The sequence below is a fragment of the Ruditapes philippinarum genome, unplaced genomic scaffold (genome assembly GCF_026571515.1).
Source record: "Ruditapes philippinarum isolate M1 unplaced genomic scaffold, ASM2657151v2 ctg7489_1_1_1_1, whole genome shotgun sequence".
In the NCBI taxonomy this organism is placed as follows: domain Eukaryota; kingdom Metazoa; phylum Mollusca; class Bivalvia; order Venerida; family Veneridae; genus Ruditapes; species Ruditapes philippinarum.
Window position 1 is genome coordinate 7862 of NW_026852399.1, and position 19418 is coordinate 27279.

Sequence of the window (19418 nt, forward strand, 5' to 3'; positions counted from 1 at the left end):
AGCATTTTTAAAGGCATTAGGAAAATCACTACACGAGTGTATGTAGTGACTTTCCAAAATGTAGTCAATTTGTTGGTGTGTTTACAGGTCAATGTAGCGAGATTGGACAATAAACACACGCACGCATACATACATACATACACACACACAGGTGAATCGCTATATGCCACCGCATCGCAGATGCTGCGGTGGCATAAAAAGGTTATACAATATTCAAACATAACACACTATTTGAAGGAATGATTACAAGATAATAAATACATAATAACTTAGTATTTTATATACATCTATTTATTGAAAACAAATTTAACAAATATTTTTTACTACACAATAAACACAAGACTGAAACTGTTGTAACCTGCTCAAACGTTTTGTACATTAATGTCTTCTCCATAAAGTTCTAGGTAGCTTATAATCTGCAGTCAAATCTTTATACAATACTGTCAACAAAAGAAAGGTTGAAAATAAACATACAAAATTAGTTCACTTGATCTGCACTGTATTTTAATAAATTAGGTGTAATATTCTAATTAGAACTAGAACTATCACTAAATGTGATTAATACCCCCACAAGACTGCTTCGGAAATGAGGATGTTACTAGTAACAGAATATCTTGTAAAAGAATTGAAATATAGAGTAATGGTTGTGGGCAATTAAAGATAGTTGTGGTTCTTGTATATTGCATTTCCTTTCAATGTGGTTGGCCATTGATGAAGTTTTATTGAATTACTCTGTAATAAGTCCAGAAAGACAAAGAAAAGGAACAAAGAGCAATAACTCTATAAATACTGAAGATGGAGTTATAGTTCTTGTGCACTGCACTTCCTCTTTTTGTGCTTGACCATTGTATGAAGTTGTTTTGAATTTCAACCAGTACGTTTTAAGTTATGCTCCAGACAAGGAAAAGTATCAAAGGGCAGTTACTCTGTATTTTGTCAAAATGGAGTTATGGCTCTTATGCACTGCACTTCCTTTTAATGTCCTTGACAACTGTATGAAGTTGTATTGAATTCCAAACAGTAGTTTTCAAGTTATGATCTGGACAAGGAAAAGTAACAAAGGGCAATAACTCTGTAATTTGTCAAGATGGAGTTATAGTTCTTGTGCACTGCACTTCCTCTCAATGTGCTTGACCATTGTATGAAGTTATATTGAATTCCAACCATTAGTCTTCAAGTTCTCCTAGACAAAAAAAAGCAATGTTAAAGTAACAAAGGGCAGTAACTCTGTAATTAGTCAAGATGGAGTTATGGTTCTTGTGCACTGCACTTACTCTCAATGTGCTTGACCATTGTATGAAGTTATAATGATTTCCAACAATTAGTCTTCAAGTTATACTCCGGACAAAAGAAAGCAATGGAAAAGTAACAAAGGGCAATAACTCTGTAATTACATTAGATAGAGTTATGGTTCTTATGCACTGCACTTCCCCTTACTGTGTTTGACAATTGTATGAAGTTGTTTTGAATTCCAACCAGTAATTTTCAAGTTATGCCCCGGACAAGGAAAAGTAACAAAGGGCAATAACTCTGTAATTAGTCAAGATAGAGTTATGGTTCTTGTACACTGCACTTCCTCTCAATGTGCTTGACCATTGTATGTAGTTATATTGAATTCCAACCATTAGTCTTCAAGTTATGGTCCGGACAAAAGAAAGCAATGGAAAAGTAACAAAGGGCAATAACTCTGTAATTACTTTAGATAGAGTTATGGTTCTTGAGCACTGCACTTCCCCTTATTGTGTTTGACAATTGTATGAAGTTGTTTTTAATTCAAGCCAGTAGTTTTCAAGTTATGCCCCGGACAAGGAAAAGTAACAAAGGGCAATAACTCTGTAATTAGTCAAGATAGAGTTATGGTTCTTAAGCACTGCACTTCCTCTCAATGTGCTTGACCATTGTATGTAGTTATATTTAATTCCAACCATTAGTCTTCAAGTTATGGTCCGGACAAGGAAAATGCAACGGACGTCTGGACCGACCGACCGACCGCCCGACCGACCGACCACCGGGTGACTCCTATATACCCCCCAAAACTTCGTTTTTGGGGGTATAAAAACTTCCCTACACAAAACTATTCTGGTAAACAAAATAAATAAAATCCACTTGTTAGGGCAAATCAAATAGTTAAGTAAAATGTGCTGTTTTTCTACAAATAGTTTCTTAATCACCAGGGCTGCGTTATCACATTTATTTCCTCTTGCCACCACCACCAGCTAATATCATGGCAATTCTTATGAAAATGTTCAAAGTGTCTGCATATATTCCAAGAGATCTGCAAAATAAATTAAAAATCCCTTTATTATACATGAAGATTTAGAAGAAGAAAATTTATATAACATAACCATTTAATGAACAACATACATGTACATATACAAAGTCACATGTAAGTGAATGATTTTGCAGCTCCGTATTAAAAGTGACAGAGTATATTTGTGGTATCGAACAGTCAACTTCATTAAAGTACTGCTTCACTTGATAAACAGGTCTTCAGGCTCAATGACACTATACTCACCTCTGGTCACAAGTCCAACTAGACTTAGACAGGTATACATACACTTATGCTGAAATAACCCCTATAAGCTGAGCACAAAACTGTTACTACTACTTTAACTCTAATCCTGACTTCACAGGCATGTTTCATACAACAGATGCATTCAACAAGGCAATTATGACAGTTTTTATGCGTCAAGAAATGCTTTAAACTAATTTAAATTTTTAATACCATAGAAATTTACCAAGCCATTGTGATATTTTTAATGATTTTGTAAAAATGTTTTAAACTGATTTAAATTTTAGCAACAAAGAAATTTCTTATGAATATCTTTATAAATATATTCAATATTAACTATTTACAAAACTTAAGATATTTGCAGGCCAAGAAAATACAACAATATAAAAACCCTTTATAGTACATGTAACAATAGATGTCAGAAATACAGACACACAATGGTAAATATTTTTCAGTGACTCCTTTATGTTATCACTATATGTAATCACAAGTTTATACATAGCCTACAACCAGATGTAAGAATAAGATGATCACCAATATAACATTGCAATACTTACGCATTTACAGGGTCATATGGCTGCATGGCATAGGGCGGATGTGTTTCAGCTCTTTTCATTATTTTCTGTGTGTCATAAAGGAGGAACATTCCAAAGAGCACAAGACCACCATAAATTGAGATAGAATACAGGCCTGCACCGAGGGCTGTTGTTGGTGGCAAGAACATTCCAGCTGATAATATATGATAATCATATATATATATATCTTGTTATAGTGACATATTTTGTACATAAATGAATTTCTATACAGTATTACCACTCCGATCAGTGATAAGCTTTTTAATCAAGTCAAAACAAATGACAGCATTTTAATCAAATCAAAACAAATGCTGCTTAAAGTGAATTGATCAATTATTGAAAGTGTGTAATACCATGACTAATTATGTTGATAGTGAAGTATAATAACAAATCAAGAAAGAATTATAGATGGATGTTTAAGTTGCTAAATATGACATACATGATCCGATATTATATATCTATATATAATAAAATGTTTTATATCAAAATATTATTTTCATTGTATGTATGTCCATACTGGATCATTATGAACATTATCAATATATATTTTAAAGAAAAATTGTATAAGAATATCCAAATGATAATTTCTATTGGTTGTATCAATATTTGAAATACTTATGGACAAAGTACCCATTGTAGACCAATTTTAAGTCTTTCATGGTAAAAACAAGAAAAACTATGGTTTCATGTCAATATTTTTTTTAGGTTAGGAATATATGTTTTTCATGTATGGACATTTATTCTGTCCATAAAATGTCCATAAAATTACTTTACATTGAGATACATTTTAAAGAACAGACTTTTACATGATTGTAAGGGCACTGTATGATTTTCTAGCATTAAAGTGTTACATTTGGCCAAATAATGTCAACTCACCAATGGAAGAAGCAAAAACAAGTCCAAACCCACAGGCTAGAGGACCTCCAATGTTCAAGAATTTCTCACTTGGTGCACACATAGCTACAGTTGATAAACCTAGGGGAAATAAGTTTAAAAAATCAACACACAATCAATAATAACAAAAAGTCTTGTTATTTTTTCAAAGAAGTATACATCAAAAAGTGCTTACAACTAATAACACCTTTGCATGATTAAACATTGTTATTTTTAATAAACATAAAATCTCCACATTTTATATACCATTAAAAGCATTTGAGAATACAAGTCTACATCTGTGACTTTTTTCTAGTAACTTAAAATTTATAGTTTCATTCTTAAGATATACACCAATATTCCACAGTTTAATTTCCCCATGGATTAAGGGATGAGCAAGTAAAATCATGCCATTTAGGTATACAACAGTAATTTAAATGTTTCAAAAATCGCAAAACTATAATTGATAAAATTTGACCCGGTGTTGATGTTTGTTCCTCTTTCTTTTATTGTTTTTGTAACTATAATAGAATTGAAATTCAAACTTAAAGTGATTCTTTAATTTAAAGAAATGCATAAATATGGTGCACAAGGTTCCCACTATTATTTAGGAGTGAAATTCCAGGTTTTTTCCAGGATTTTTTTTTAAATTCCAGGTTTTTCAATTTGAGAATTCCAGGTTTTTTCCAGACTTCCCACCAGCCCGTAAAGGGTGAAAACATAATATGTCCCGTTTTTCAAACGGGCATATAAAAATATTGTTAATTTTACTTGCACAAATGACAAATCTTAATTGGCCTGTAAGAGTTTTGTCATTTTAATGAAAACAGTATATATTTACAATATTGGCATAAAACTATTAAACATGGGTCAGTCATAACAAAACTTTAATTGTAAATGAGAAACGAGGCAATTATATTAAATTTTCAGCAAAGTAATTACATATGTTTTAGCAGCACCACAAGAAAACCAACAAAGTGCTTGTGTATCCAGACAAGCTTGGCTATCCATGCAGTCACATCAGGATCCATGAAGTTTGCTTTCAGATGTTAAAAATGTTACACAAGCTTTAGGCAGACAGTATGGATCCTTATGAGACTGTGCAGATGTGAAGGACTCATCTGGATCCATGCTTGTCACAAACACACTTTGCTGGTTTTCTCATGGGGTGGCTCATTTATTATAAAAGATGTCATTTTTTGATGCCAGTCAGATCCAAATGTATAAGGTGTAATTTGATTTGTTGATTTTTTTTTCCTATTCCTATTTCTCTGTCTCGCAACTGGCGCAGACGACATATTTGCTGAATCAACTGGACGACTGTGCAGTCAATTCAAGTGCTCCGGAAACACGGAGTGACGGACGTGCTTATTGTTTTTTCGTTCGTTTTCCGTTTTCATTGTTAATTTCTAGCGAGGTTTCAAAGCCATTACGGCATTTGCCTTATAAAAAGCTTAATTTGTTTTGTAAAATGTTCAAAATACCAAGATAGCTTGTTAAAACCATCCTCGGTGGAAGAAAACATCAATAATCCAAACCAGGAAATGGACGTTGCTTCGGCGGCAGCCATATTGTTCAATATCGATTACTTCCCTTAGCGGTAAGGACTAAATCCCGGACTATTCCCGGACTTTTACCGGACGGAGCAAATTCCCGGCGTTTTCACGACCGGGAGCCGCGATTTTGAAAATCACGGACTTTTCTCGTTTTCCCGGTAGCGTGGGAACCCTGGGTGCATATTTGTTCTGAGTTTTGCATCTAATGTACCGGTATCATCCAATATATTTGAGCCGCGTCACGGCAAAACCAACATAAAACGTTTGCAACAAGCATGGATCCAGACCAGCCTGCGCATCCGCGCAGTCTGATCAGGATCCATGCTGTTCGCTTACCAACCTTATTACAAGAAACTTATAGCCAACAGCATGGATCCTGATCAGACTCCGGGATGCGCAGGCTGGTCTGGATCCATGCTGGTTGCAAACGCTTTATGTTGGTTTTGTTGTGATGTGGCTCAATTATTAACTAATATTCGTGTACCTCCCACCACTCCTGCAGTAAGCCAAGCAGCTCGTAGAAGTAATGGGCCACCAAGGTATGTCAGTGGGGCTACAACTGCTCCAAGAACCCCAGCATGTACCATCCAAGCTAGCTGCTTAGCACCAAATCCAGGCTTGTATGGGATTGAATGACACAATATATTTGTACCAATGATTGCAGCTATGGTTCCTCCCATTGCCTGAAAAACAAGGAACAAGTTGTTTTAACTGTCCATATATATACATGTAAATATACACACATATGTACACAAAAGCTGTCTTTTCTGAAGATAAAAATGAATTGGTAATTTTATGCACTTAAATCACTGTCAGATACAAATAACAGGGAGCTTGAAGTGACATGCCCATTATAAAGTGTAACTGGTAGGTGTGCAGGTGTAAGTCAAATAACTTAAATCAGATTTTGCCATAACTGTTTTCAATTTTATATTCTGCATTACTAATGATCAATAACTCCATAAAAACTGTACATACTTTATTGGGAACTTTCTCTTGATAAAAGAGAAAGGCAGTCTTAATAAATTTAAGGCAGATTTTATGCTAATCTTTCAAGTGATTTAATATCAAAACAGAACAAACCAGCAAGGAGTTTCTTGTCATCATACTCATAATTTTTGGGTTCCTACTAACAGCCACTGCGGAGGCTGCAGTAAGGGCAATACCTCCTCCGAAATACATGTATGTAGCTCTTACTCTTGCACGTACATATTCAGGCCACAATCTGAAGGAATAAAAAAATAATAAGTTTTCTCTCTAGAATATGTTGGCCTATGTCCAGCTTTAGACTATAACACTGATCTTTACAAAGCAAATAAAGTATATCAGGGATCAAACAAAAATATTTCAAATTTTTACTTGTCCTGCATGCTATGCTACTCATCCTGTATATTGAGCATGTTTTGTCATGGTCACCGAGTCAATTTTATCATGTTTTAACAATCAAACAAATATACATTATCTTCTCAGTCAAATACATTATAATTTATGATAGGACTTTATTATATTCATTATATACAAAGCTGCGCATATACTTCAAAAACTAAATTTCAATTTTGATAAGAATCCTTTGCAATAAAAATTATTGGGACAATTATATGCAATACTTTTGTATAAATAGATCTATATGATTTGTTTTCTCATTGGCGAAAAAAAAAAGTTGCTTTCAAATACAGTGATTTTCCTGCTTATATAACATACTCCGATAATGGCCTCTTCCCAATTGAAATTTTCATTAAAATCATGCAGTTTTCCCAAATATCTGAACTTAAACCTGCATTTTGACTTCCCAAATAAGCAGTTTTAGCAATAATTTTTCCCAAAATCAAGAGGCTAAGGCCTTTTCCCAATTAAGTGAGAAAAATCACTGAAATAATTGATGACTTTGATTGTTTAATGTTTGTTTAAATGTGAACAAATTTCACATTTAAAATAAAAGAACAGTATCTTATCAGTAATGAAAAGGAATCTGTACACTTTAATATTACATGCTTACACAGAATTTTCTAGGACGCCTGTTTCATTGGATAAGCCCATGCCATAAAATGCAAGCATTCCAAGTCCAACTCCTGATGCTGCTATTAGGAGACCTCTGCCAGCTGTGAAAGCTACAACACACATAAAATAAAAATATTGGTATACACCATTTCAATAAGGCTAGTGATTTAATATACAAAGACATACATATCTAATCTAAATCAGTATAGATCACTGATAAAGTTAAACTTAATCTAGCAGATAAAACTACTGCTTTTATGCTGCTAAAGGGTACAGGTGTAGGTTAATACGCGGAAAGTCCGAGCGGGGCCGAAGGCCCCGCGAGGGCTGTAGCGCTCTTAGATAACATGTATGACGCGTATCAATTCAAATGAATCAAATTAAAATAAATGAAAATTTCAAAAAATATATATCCTATACCTAATGAGCTGTGAAAAAACCTTAGTTAACTGGGCGCCGCCATTTTGAAATCCTTTTGAGCTAAATATAGATATCACAGCGCTTTTAATGAGCGTCTACATAATTCAGACTATTGCTAGCAGACGCATGCTTAATAACACTTCCGGTGAAAGATTGATGTACAAAATCAGAAAATAAACATTCATTTTAATTCATAAGAACTATAGTAACGATGATAAATGTAAAAAGTTACTTTTAAATCCTTTTTGATTAATTAGCACCTTAAAAATAACGTAAAAACAACATATGTGATTAGAGATTAACAGAAAATGGCGGACGGGATTTTCCAAACGCCGGCGCATGCGCAGTGGTCCCTCTTCTGATGATAGATTGAACACCACCAATTTATTCGTTTCTGTTTACGGTACAAATACCTGCATTTACTTATTAACGAATTGCATGATAGATCTGGTTAACATGTACACTAAACATGTTATGCTTAAATCATAAATCATAAGAGCTTTCCGCGCCATAGGTAGCACCTAATTTCATATTATTTGTATAAATACATTTGTTTTATCATAATTCATATGTTTTTTATTTGATTTAACTTAACAATTTTCTCTACCAGACCTTTTGAAACTTGTAATAACCAAAAACATGGTTAAAACAATTGAACTATAAACAAATATAAATTAATGATTTGAAAAATTAAAAATAATATATTCTGAAATTGAAACACATGTATGATAACCCATGGGTGCAAGTTAAAAGTGTCAGAAAACCTGATAAGCTGGAATTTAGTATTATTTCAATTGGTTTAATATAGAAAAGGAGACCTTTAAGGAATATAAAAAACCCTGAACTTCAGGCAGATGCCTGAAAACTTGTACCCATGCATACCTCCTTCTCCTGCGGGAGCCATCAATTTTTCCTTGAATGTCTGGCTCTGTGCATTTTGTCTTCTGGCAAATCTAGAAGATTTGGGCTGTGATGCATATCTCTGAATACGTGTGACATTGTAGCTTCTTAACACTGGCTTTATTGACTGACCCTTGCTCAAACTGGACACAAAAGCTGTCAAGGGCACACAAGAGCCGGAGAGCCTTGCAGCAAACATCTGAATAGGACAATTATAAATGTGTTATAATCTACAACAATTTCAACGATCTAAACAAATATGAACAGAAATTTTTGATAGTTTGAATTTGTAGTGTTTTCTAAATATGCCTTCATAAAACGGGAAACATGTTAACAGGCCAACTTCCTTATAAATAAAATTATGTAACTAACCTCTGAACCTGACTAATTTTCATCGGAAAAGTTGTTACAAAACATAATCAAAACGTCATAACTTCGCTACCTAAATTATACAACGCTGTTAAATATTCAAATACGTGATATAAACAATGTTACCTTTAAAAGTAATGTTCAGTAGCAGTCGAAATGAAAGATAAACGTAAAAAAATACAAATTGCGTCAGTAGTTTTGAAGAGTCTGTTCCAGAAGTTCACGGTGTTGCATAAAATGATCCTTATTGTACAAATATTATTAGGCATAACACAACTAATTTGTAATCTAAAAGCTAGCGGTGTTCAACCTATAAAGGTAAAAATCATATCGTATCGAAATACGGGAGTATACATAAACACATACAATGTAATCACATATATCAACTTGCATATATATAAAAACACACACATAAATGCAACAGAAATAATTATAAGATTAATTAATGAGTTTGTTCTAAGTTACCATAGGATTGCCCATTAAGCTAAAAGCTTATTTCCAATGGGGTCCATTTACTACTAATTATACTTACATAATAATAAATGAATTATAAAGAAGTTAAAATAAATGACAATTTTTGCAAAATTGTTCAACAATCAATACACATTTTTCAATATAATAAGACAAGTACATTGTACACGAACAAAATGAAATAAATTCCGTATAAACTAACAACATTATCAAATATGTAACATAAACATGTTTCAAAACATTATCATAAGTTACACAACAAATTAATAATAAATAAACATATTATTCACTTGTTTGTCATTTTCATTATTTAAAAAAGTTTTACTTTCGTTTTAAATGTTTGGATATTATCAAATGACCTAATGCTGTCTGGTAAAGAATTGCAGTCTTTTATGACATTGTAGAAAAATGTGTTTGTAACATGAGAATCATTTTGAGGCAAAACAAAATTAATGCTTTGTTGTAATAAACTTAATGAACTTTAATCACCCGTTTATCATCAAGAACAAAATTACTATTCAGAACCCGTTTATAGTTTATATCAATTAATAATTTCCCTAATTGTTATTTTACAAAAGGCCAGTGCTTGCGCTTTACATGGTACTGTATGATTCGAATTCAGGTGTTGTATTTCACTTAAGAACGTGAAGCGCATGCATGCACCCATAATACTAACAAAAGTAGAGTTTAAGTAAAAAATGTCAGAATTTCCTCTTCATATCCAAGTGGCATGAATTTACTCCAGATTAATTTATAATATCAAAGTATTGTAGAATGCTTATTGCTTTTTAAGGAACTCCACAAAGGTCCAAAATCCAAAGGCATAAAATTTAAATGTCTTACATAAATCAACTTGGGCGCTTAAAACGGAACGATATGCAAATATAACTAAGAAATATGTCCAGAATTAAAAATCTTATTTGGAGGTTTTTAGACCGACTGAGCTAAAAGCATTTGAAAAAATACCATTGTTAGGTCATTTTGCCTAGGGAAAACGGAGTGAGCGAATGATCAGAAAATTTGAACACAGCTATTTTTCCACACCTACCTAACATGGTACAAAAATCTTGGAAACAAAGCATAACCAATCCTTCAGGTAAAATTCGATTTGGAATTGACAGTCACATGCAAATGTAATTAAGAAATGACCATTGCTTTTTTTTTTACTTTTTTTAAGAGAGCAATTCAGCATTTTCTCAGGCTTCAGAAATTTATGGAGTTGTATTTGTACCGGCCATCAGTTCTGAAGACGAACAAAAATTCAAAATCTATAATGCTGTAATTAAAGCCGTGAAATAATATATATGAAAAATACATGTACACCCCACTGTATCGTGGTATGTTTCATCAAAATTATGTGTAAAAAGTGGCCAAACTAATTCTGGTGAAATTTGAGTGAGATTTCTGAAACCATGATTTTGAAATAAGTTTGAAAAGTGTTGCGTTAGCTAGTTATGTCTTTTATTGTATAGTCAATAGTAACTTTTTGAAATAGTTCTTTAACTTTTTAGTTCAAAACGAGATAGATATATTAGAAAAATATAATCATCTGTATAAAGCAAGGCTTTGACATCAAAACAGAAAATCTGCATGATGCAGACGTCAAAATGTACTCAAAATTATTTATTTGAATATATGATTGCGTCTTAAGTGGTGTTCAGTATAGAGGGGCATAATGAAGGTTTTGAGATTCTCAATTTCCCTTGCACTTACCTCCCTTTCTTTTTTGCTTCAGCACTGCGCGATGAATTACTGCCCTTGCATATTAAAACTCCATTTGTGACACCACATGGCTGTCAATTCGGCGATTTTAGATAAAGGTAAGTCTATTTAACCGTGCGAAGTGTCGCGTGGTTCATGATAATGTTTATCATTCTCTAATATATTATATTGTAAGTCACTATCTAATTACACATATATGTAAGTGAAAACTGGTTGCCCAAATATTTTCATCAGAACATCTCCAAGCAATTATTGATCAAATCTGCAAACTTATTTTCAGTGAGAAATAGTCATAAATGTAAGCAAACTAATTGTATTTGATATCTTGCATTTAATCACTATTTGTTGACATTTTAATGATTACTTTCTGCAAATTTAAATATACATGTGTAATCTAAAGCCTGGCAAGCCAAAGCCCAGGTCCACTTTGCGGTTTTATTTTTCCAAACAGCACATATTGAAATTTTTATTGGTGTATGTGATAATTATATGCACTGGGATTGACATATATACAAATTATTTGGAGCTCCACACCCCAAATAATAGATCTGTGGGTACTAAAGCCAGGTTTTATTTAGAATCAACCTTGTATATGTACTGTTGTGTCAATGCAGTGGTTTTGTTTGGCTCTGAAATAGTATAATGTAAAACTGGCAGTGTCAGAGTCCCTGCGACTCATGTGTGAGAAGGGGGTGTGACAGGTGCATCCTAGTCATAATGTTCTTAAGTCTCAGGCATCAGTTTATTTCAAGAATTATCCCTTTTTGTTGTTAGTAAAAATTTTACAGGCTTATGAATTTTATACTTTATCTTTTTATACATGTTCCTTAACATCATTATGACAAGGTCTTTGACGAGTACACTATTTTTAGAAAATTATCCCCCTTTGAAAATTGTGTGACAATTTAATTTTGTTTTTAATCTGGTGAACTTCTTGGAAAATTATGCAAAAAATATACATTTAGAATTACTTGAATTTCTCAAAATTTAGAAGTATTTTTTTCCCAATTTATGGCTGTTTCCAGAATAACTGGAAAAAGGGCATGGCTCATTACTCTGGCATATGAATTTCATTAATTATTATGCTTATAACTTAAAATTTGAATACAAATTGTAAATGATTTATGCCCCCCGCAGCATGTAGTGCAACCCTGCTGTCATTCTAAGTTCTGTCAAATTTGACATATGGATATGTCAAAGAAATGCGCAGGTCAAGTTCAAATTTGGGCATGGTTTGATGATTTTTGGCAGAGTTATGCCCCTTTCATTTTGAAAAGATAAGAAATTTCAGATTCTGTTCATTATCTGCCCAACATTTGTACACATTCAACTCAAATTTAATATTAGGATATGCCATAGGTTTATGCAGGTCAAGTTTGACTTTGGTCATGGTTCGATAATTTTTGGCAGTTAGGCCCTTTCATTTAAAAAAAAAAAATCATTTTCTTTCCAACAGGTTTACACATTCAACTGAAATTTAACATATGGGCACGCAATAGGAATGTGTAGGTCAACTTCGAATTTGGTCCTGGTTTTATGATTTTTGACAGAGTAATCCCTCTTGAACTCTGAAAAAAACAGAGAAATTTTCAGTTCAGTTTCCGTTTATTATCTCCCCAACAGCTGTACACATTCAAATCAAATTTGACATATGTATACTTAAAAGGAATGCGTTGATCAATTTGGAATTTTGTCATGGTCAATGATTTTTGGCAGAGTTATGCCCCTTTAGCTTTGAAAAAAGAAGAATTTTTCAGTTTCCTTTCACTATCTCCCCAACATTTGTACACATTCAAATTTTGACACATAGATACGTCTTAGGAATGAGCAGGCCTTGTTTGTTTACAAAGTTATCTTTCTCAAACGTTGGAAATTTTTTTTAAATTTTCAGTTTCTATGGAAAGGCATATAGTCATTGAATTGCAATTTGAACTTAGAATGAAAAAAAATAGTTTGTGCAAACAAATTTGGAACTAAATATTATTTTAACATTTGAAAGTTTGGCTGCATTGGGGCATCCGTGGTGTGATGACTAGAGTTGGGTACCGCCAGAAAGAAAATACCACGGTATACCACGGTTTTTTCCTAAAAACCACGGTATAAACCGCGGTATACCACGGATTATCATTGTACGCTATATGTTAATTTTTATCTCTAAAATAAGTATCAAGGTAGGCTGGTATAGAATTTCAAATATCAAAATTAAGCAGATCTATAAAATACAGATTAATCAAAGCATCATTTAACTTTTTTCATAAGGTACTTTCGCATGTTGACAATCATAAATTAATTGGGTCATGGATCAGTTCTTGTTTTTTTTTTTATATTATATATTGGTCTCTTTCAACATTTAACAACTGTTATATAAATTGCATAGTTAAAATGGAAAAATAAAATGTTTTTATTGCTAAAAGTATTGATAAAAATAAAATAATAGGTCAAATGCACGTTAGCCGATGACAAATATTTATTTGTCGGTTAATTTTATAACAGAGTCCCAGCTGCTATTGTAAATTTTTTATTGCAAGTGCTAAGTATTTAATTAATCTGTGTCAGAAACCAAAACAAACATGTACCCAAAAGCAAATTAAAATTATCACATAGAAAACAGCTGACCATGTTACTGCTTAATTAATATTCATTAGTTGAACGAACATTACTTTTAATCCAGTTTCTACGCCGTTCTATAATTAGTTAATTGCCATGCGCATGCAGTAAGTGCGTGACGTAAGGAAAACCCCTAGCCTTATTGGTCGCTATTTATATAAATACTTAAAATAGTAACACCCTAATTTTATGCAAGGAATGCCCTCATGAATTATCAATCTTTACGATTAGTTTTCGTATCAAATAAGCGATATTTGGACAAGTAAATGTAAGTCGACAATTCTTGCTTCTTCAACTGAAATCATGCAAGTCGACAATTCTGGCTTACAAGTTACATGCGGTAATCGATAAAGCATTCAATTTTCGCTAAGAACTATCGAAGAATGATAACAGTCGGCGAAAGTTGTTTGCAAAAAGGTTAACTCAAAGAAACATTGACATATACAACAGAAAAAGTTTTTTAATTTAGTACATTTTACGGATCTGTAATTGCTTTAAATTTGAGCTAAAAGTACCGGTTTTCCAGGTCTGTACCGCGGTACGTACCGCAGATGTTAAGATACTGTCCTCCCAAAGTAAAAGAAAAGGCTTACATTAGCTTGGTCAGACCTAAACTGGAATACGCTTCTCCAATATGGAATCCTTTACAAAAGACTCAAGTTAAGCAGATAGAACAGATACAAAGAAACGCAGCAAGATGGGTATTGAATAGACCGTATAACCCACACAATCCTTCTAGTGTAACTGAACTAATAAATAAATTACAATGGCCCAGTCTTCAACAACGTAGAGTATGGGCAGATGTGACTCTCATGTATAAAGTAGTTAACTACTTAATAGCTGTACCAGTATCGTACCACCCCACTATTGCCACAGTTCGTTCAACCCGAAGAAGTCATAGTATGAAATTCATCCCAATCCAATCTAGAATCAACGTTTATCAACACTCATTTTTCCCAAGAACTGTTAATACCTGGAATATTATACCGGATTCTTGTGTTACTTCTGAGAGCCTGGAGGCGTTTAAATCTTCCATCCAGCTCGTTCCAGTCGTACCATCACATGTTTAAATGGTCAACATCTTGTAAAGTGTAAATACATGTTGGTCAAATGACTTTTTAAGGGTGTAGTGTGGAACATCAGTTTGTCAATGGGACAGTTGTGATACAATTGTGTAAAGTAGTTTTAAAAATTTATGTCGGAACACGCCACTCTACACCGATGTACAGTCTTTACCTCCTCGACGCCGATGTCTACTTCGTGGATTTTGTCGACAAAACCCGTTGAAGTTGAAGATGTCTCGGACCGTGGTTTACCGGTATACCCGTTAAACCGCGCACCTCTAGTGATGACACATTTCTTGTTAACTCTGTCATCTTCAATCTGGCACGGTTTGAACTTATAAATATAAACTACATTTACAAGTATAAACTGTAGCTATTTTTAACCAGGTTTTCAATTTTGAAAATCCTGGTTATTAGATTGGGGTATGGCGGGCGGATGGGCGGATGGGCGGATGGGCGGCTGGGCGGATGGGCGGGCGTCAAACGAAATTGTGTCCGCTCTGTAACTCTTCAACCCTTTGAAGAATTTTGATGAAACTTCAGACAAATGTTTACCACATCAAGATGACGTGCAGAACGCATGTTCCGCATAGCTGGCTCCAAGGTCAAGGTCACAGTGACATTAACATTGAAAATCCTGTCCGCTCTGTAACTCTTCAACCCTTTGAAGAATTTTGATGAAACTTCAGACAAATGTTTACCACATCAAGATGACGTGCAGAACGCATGTTCCGCATGGCTGGCTCCAAGGTCAAGGTCACAGTGACATTAACATTGAAAATCCTGTTTACATGATTTTAACTTCGGGCGTCAAACGAAATTGTGTCCGCTCTGTAACTCTTCAACCCTTTGAAGAATTTTGATGAAACTTCAGACAAATGTTTACCACATCAAGATGACGTGCAGAACGCATGTTCCGCATGGCTGGCTCCAAGGTCAAGGTCACAGTGACATTAACATTGAAAATCCTGTCCGCTCTGTAACTCTTCAACCCTTTGAAGAATTTTGATGAAACTTCAGACAAATGTTTACCACATCAAGATGACGTGCAGAACGCATGTTCCGCATGGCTGGCTCCAAGGTCAAGGTCACAGTGACATTAACATTGAAAATCCTGTTTACATGATTTTAACTTGATTTGGCAGTCAAAGGTCATATCATCTTTGGAGGTAATTTAAAAAAGATATGATATATTATTTCATGTCTACTTTGTAACTTGTTTTTCATTATTCAGAATTATCAATATAATTATAGTGAACAAATTCTTCTGTGCTGAACTCGTCCTACATTTCTCAACGGATTTTGTTCAAACTTTCACAGAAGCTTTGTCATCAAGCACCCTGGCACATATTGTCGGGGTTTTGTGATTGGATAGTTTTTGACCTAATTATGGCCCTTTGTTTTTTTCCTTATACATAATATTATAGTGAACACTTCTTCAGTGGCAATTCCTCCTACATTATTCATGTTTTACATTGCACATAGTTACATTGTTTGTTGCTTGTATTTGTATTTCAAATACAACATATTTATCTACAATGGTGATAATTGAAAACCTGGTTTCATGGCATTGCCATGTTTCTTGTTATAATTTTTTACAGGAGCCATGCAGGTTCTGTATGTCTCAATGGTATGCAAACATTGTTGCCATGACAATAAACAAGAAATATCTGATTTTGCAGATAAAACACAATTACACTTGAAGCAAGTTGATTTTAAGTTTATATGTTAAAAACTGTAAATGGATATACAAGGAAGTTACAGAATAACTCAAGCATGTTAAATGAATGTTATCTATAAATGTATTGATAACATAAAACTATTTTTTTCTTTATGACTTATTCCTAGTTATATTTTAGTAGATAGATGAACCGTGAAAGTGAGTGTTAAAATATTAAAGCTATGTGAAATAGTATATGCAAGGAAAAATTGACTGAAGTTCAGTTAGAAAACAAATCTGTTTTTGTAACAATTAAATGGTTGGAGATATCTTGAGTATTTCTCACTTTGAATTTATTATATTTATGACATTAAGTGATGCAATTAATTTTGAATTTGTTTGAGGAGTTTCTGTAGGCAGACTGACCATCAACGAAGACGAAATTAACTTGTGCAGTAAACTGTTGAAAGTAAATTATCATAAAGGTTTGTGTAGTTCTATAGGAACATAATTATATTAGTCTTATATAAAATAAGCATTATTATAGATTTAAGGTATTGCTAGTTTGATGTTGCTATCTGAAAACTTCAAATTATGATTAAAATATTACCTGAAATAATAACATACCTATTGTGACTTGATGAATGGATAGCTTATATCAAGAGGCAGGTTGGGATTGCTATCCAAGGTCAAGATCACTATTACTAATAATAGAAATTTAGTTTCTGCTCAATAGCTTGAGTTTGCTTTTGCCTATTGACACCAAACGTGGTGTGTAAGTAGCCTTTATCAAGAGGCAGTATGGGATTGCTACGCAGGTGTCTGTGGTCAAGGTCAAGGTCACTGTTACTAAAAATAGAAATTCAGTTTCCCCTCAATAACTTGAGTTTGCTTTGGCATATTGACAACAATCCTGGTGTATGGATAGCTTATATCAAGAGGCAGCTTGGGATTGCTACCCAGGCATCTGTCATCAAGGTCAAGGTCACTATTACCAAAAATAGAAATTCATTTTCAGCTCAATAACTTGAGTTTGCTTTTGCCTATTGACACCAAACGTGGTGTGTAAGTAGCCTTTATCAAGAGGCAGTTTGGGATTGCTACGCAGGTGTCTGTGGTCAAGGTCAAGGTCACTGTTACTAAAAAAATAGAAATTCAGTTTCCCCTCAATAACTTGAGTTTGCTTTGGCATATTGACACCAAACTTGGTGTATGGATAGCTTATATCAAGAGGCAGCTTGGGATTGCTACCCAGGCATCTGTCATCAAGGTCACTGTTACCAAAAATAGAAATTCATTTTTACGCTCAATAACTTGAGTTTGCTTTTGCCTATTGACACTAAACGTGGTGTGTAAGTAGCCTTTATCAAGAGGCAGTTTGGGATTGCTACGCAGGTGTCTGTGGTCAAGGTCAAGGTCATGTTACTAAAAGTAGAAATTCAGTTTCCCCCCAATAACTTTAGTTTGCTTTGGCATATTGACACCAAACTTGGTGTATGGATAGCTTATATCAAGAGGCAGCTTGGGATTGCTACCCAGGCATCTGTCAAGGTCAAGGTCACTGTTACCAAAAATAGAAATTCATTTTCTGTTCAATAACTTGAGTTTGCTTTGGCCTATTGACATCAAATTTGATGTATGTGTAGCTTATATCAAGAGGCAGCTTTGGATTGCTACGCAGGTGTCTGTGATCAAGGTTAATGACAGTATTCAGTTTTCACTTAATAACTTTACTTTGGTTTGACCTTTTGACACCAAACTTGCCGTGTGGCAACTTTGGATTGCCACTTAGACATCTGGGAGCAAGGTCAAGGTCATTTGCTTACAATAGAATTTTCAGCTTCTACTCAATAACTTCAGTGCACTTTGACCTATTGATTGCTGTCACATCAAAACATGGTCGTTGAAAACCTGGTTTTCGTCACATTGTGGTTTTTCTTGTCTTTATATGTGGCTGTTATTGATATTCTTTGATTTTAACAGTCTAAAATTGTGAATAATTAGGTGCGTCAGTTTTATTTGTTATATGTAGATTTCATTGAGTAAATGATAGCCTGTTAATATTTCACTTTACAATTGTTTATATAAGAACATTGAAATAATAAGAAATTACAAAATAGTCTCAAAGAGCTTATAAAATGAACCACTAAACTTTTTAAATTGAATATAGTTCAGAAGTACATGTACTTGATATTTCCATAGTTATCTCTCATTTCGATTTAAATTCAACATTTTACTTTTTAGAGAATGAGAGATGTTAGTGAAAATTTAATACTGACATGTAAAAAAAAGACAAAAAAATAAAGATGCAACAAAAAAAACCCTGTAATTTGATCTAAAAAACTAAAAAAGTATAATTTTTTATTATTTGACTGAAACATCAGCAAGGTATTTTTGTTTGTTATTTTTGACAACAGAAAATATTGTTTGCATTCTAGTAGAAGCTTGAATCAAATCATAAGCGGCCATTGTTAACAGCATGAAAAGGAAGAAATTTGATGTTGATTGTGTCTAGTTATTGGTATTGCTTCATTTCATGTCTTATAGAAGGCTGTTTAGGGACGTCTGGCATAATCTCATGGAGACCATATTATTTACGATGCAATTAGTGTTTCTGTAATTGTAATTCTTATCCTACACTTACCGATCAAGATTGCAAAGCCATGTGAATTGGATGGTTCTAGTTGTTGA

The 19418-nt window shown here is 33.6% G+C and overlaps 1 protein-coding gene across 1 annotated transcript; it reads right to left on the reverse strand.

The window, feature by feature from the left end:
* Nucleotides 1-2059: 2059 nt before the first annotated feature.
* LOC132759141 (growth hormone-inducible transmembrane protein-like) lies at nucleotides 2060-9489 on the reverse strand. Its single transcript, XM_060750868.1, has 8 exons — nucleotides 9330-9489; nucleotides 8817-9033; nucleotides 7513-7624; nucleotides 6600-6741; nucleotides 6001-6199; nucleotides 3964-4062; nucleotides 3070-3241; nucleotides 2060-2275 (listed from the first exon to the last, which is right to left on the reverse strand). The coding sequence occupies exons 2-8, from the start codon at nucleotides 9031-9033 to the stop codon at nucleotides 2191-2193; spliced, it is 1026 nt and encodes a 341-aa protein (XP_060606851.1). The 5' UTR covers nucleotides 9330-9489; the 3' UTR covers nucleotides 2060-2190.
* Nucleotides 9490-19418: the final 9929 nt, after the last annotated feature.

Excerpts from the sequence above, each read along its gene's own strand:
- LOC132759141 (XM_060750868.1), bottom strand. The coding sequence starts at position 9,033 with ATGTTTGCTGCAAGGCTCTCCGGCTCTTGTGTGCCCTTGACAGCTTTT. Across the intron at positions 6,742-7,512 it reads GGCGTCCTAGAAAATTCTGT|ATTGTGGCCTGAATATGTAC; the intron begins GTAAGCATGTAA and ends TTATTCCTTCAG. Across the intron at positions 3,242-3,963 it reads TGTTTTTGCTTCTTCCATTG|CTGGAATGTTCTTGCCACCA; the intron begins GTGAGTTGACAT and ends ATATATTATCAG.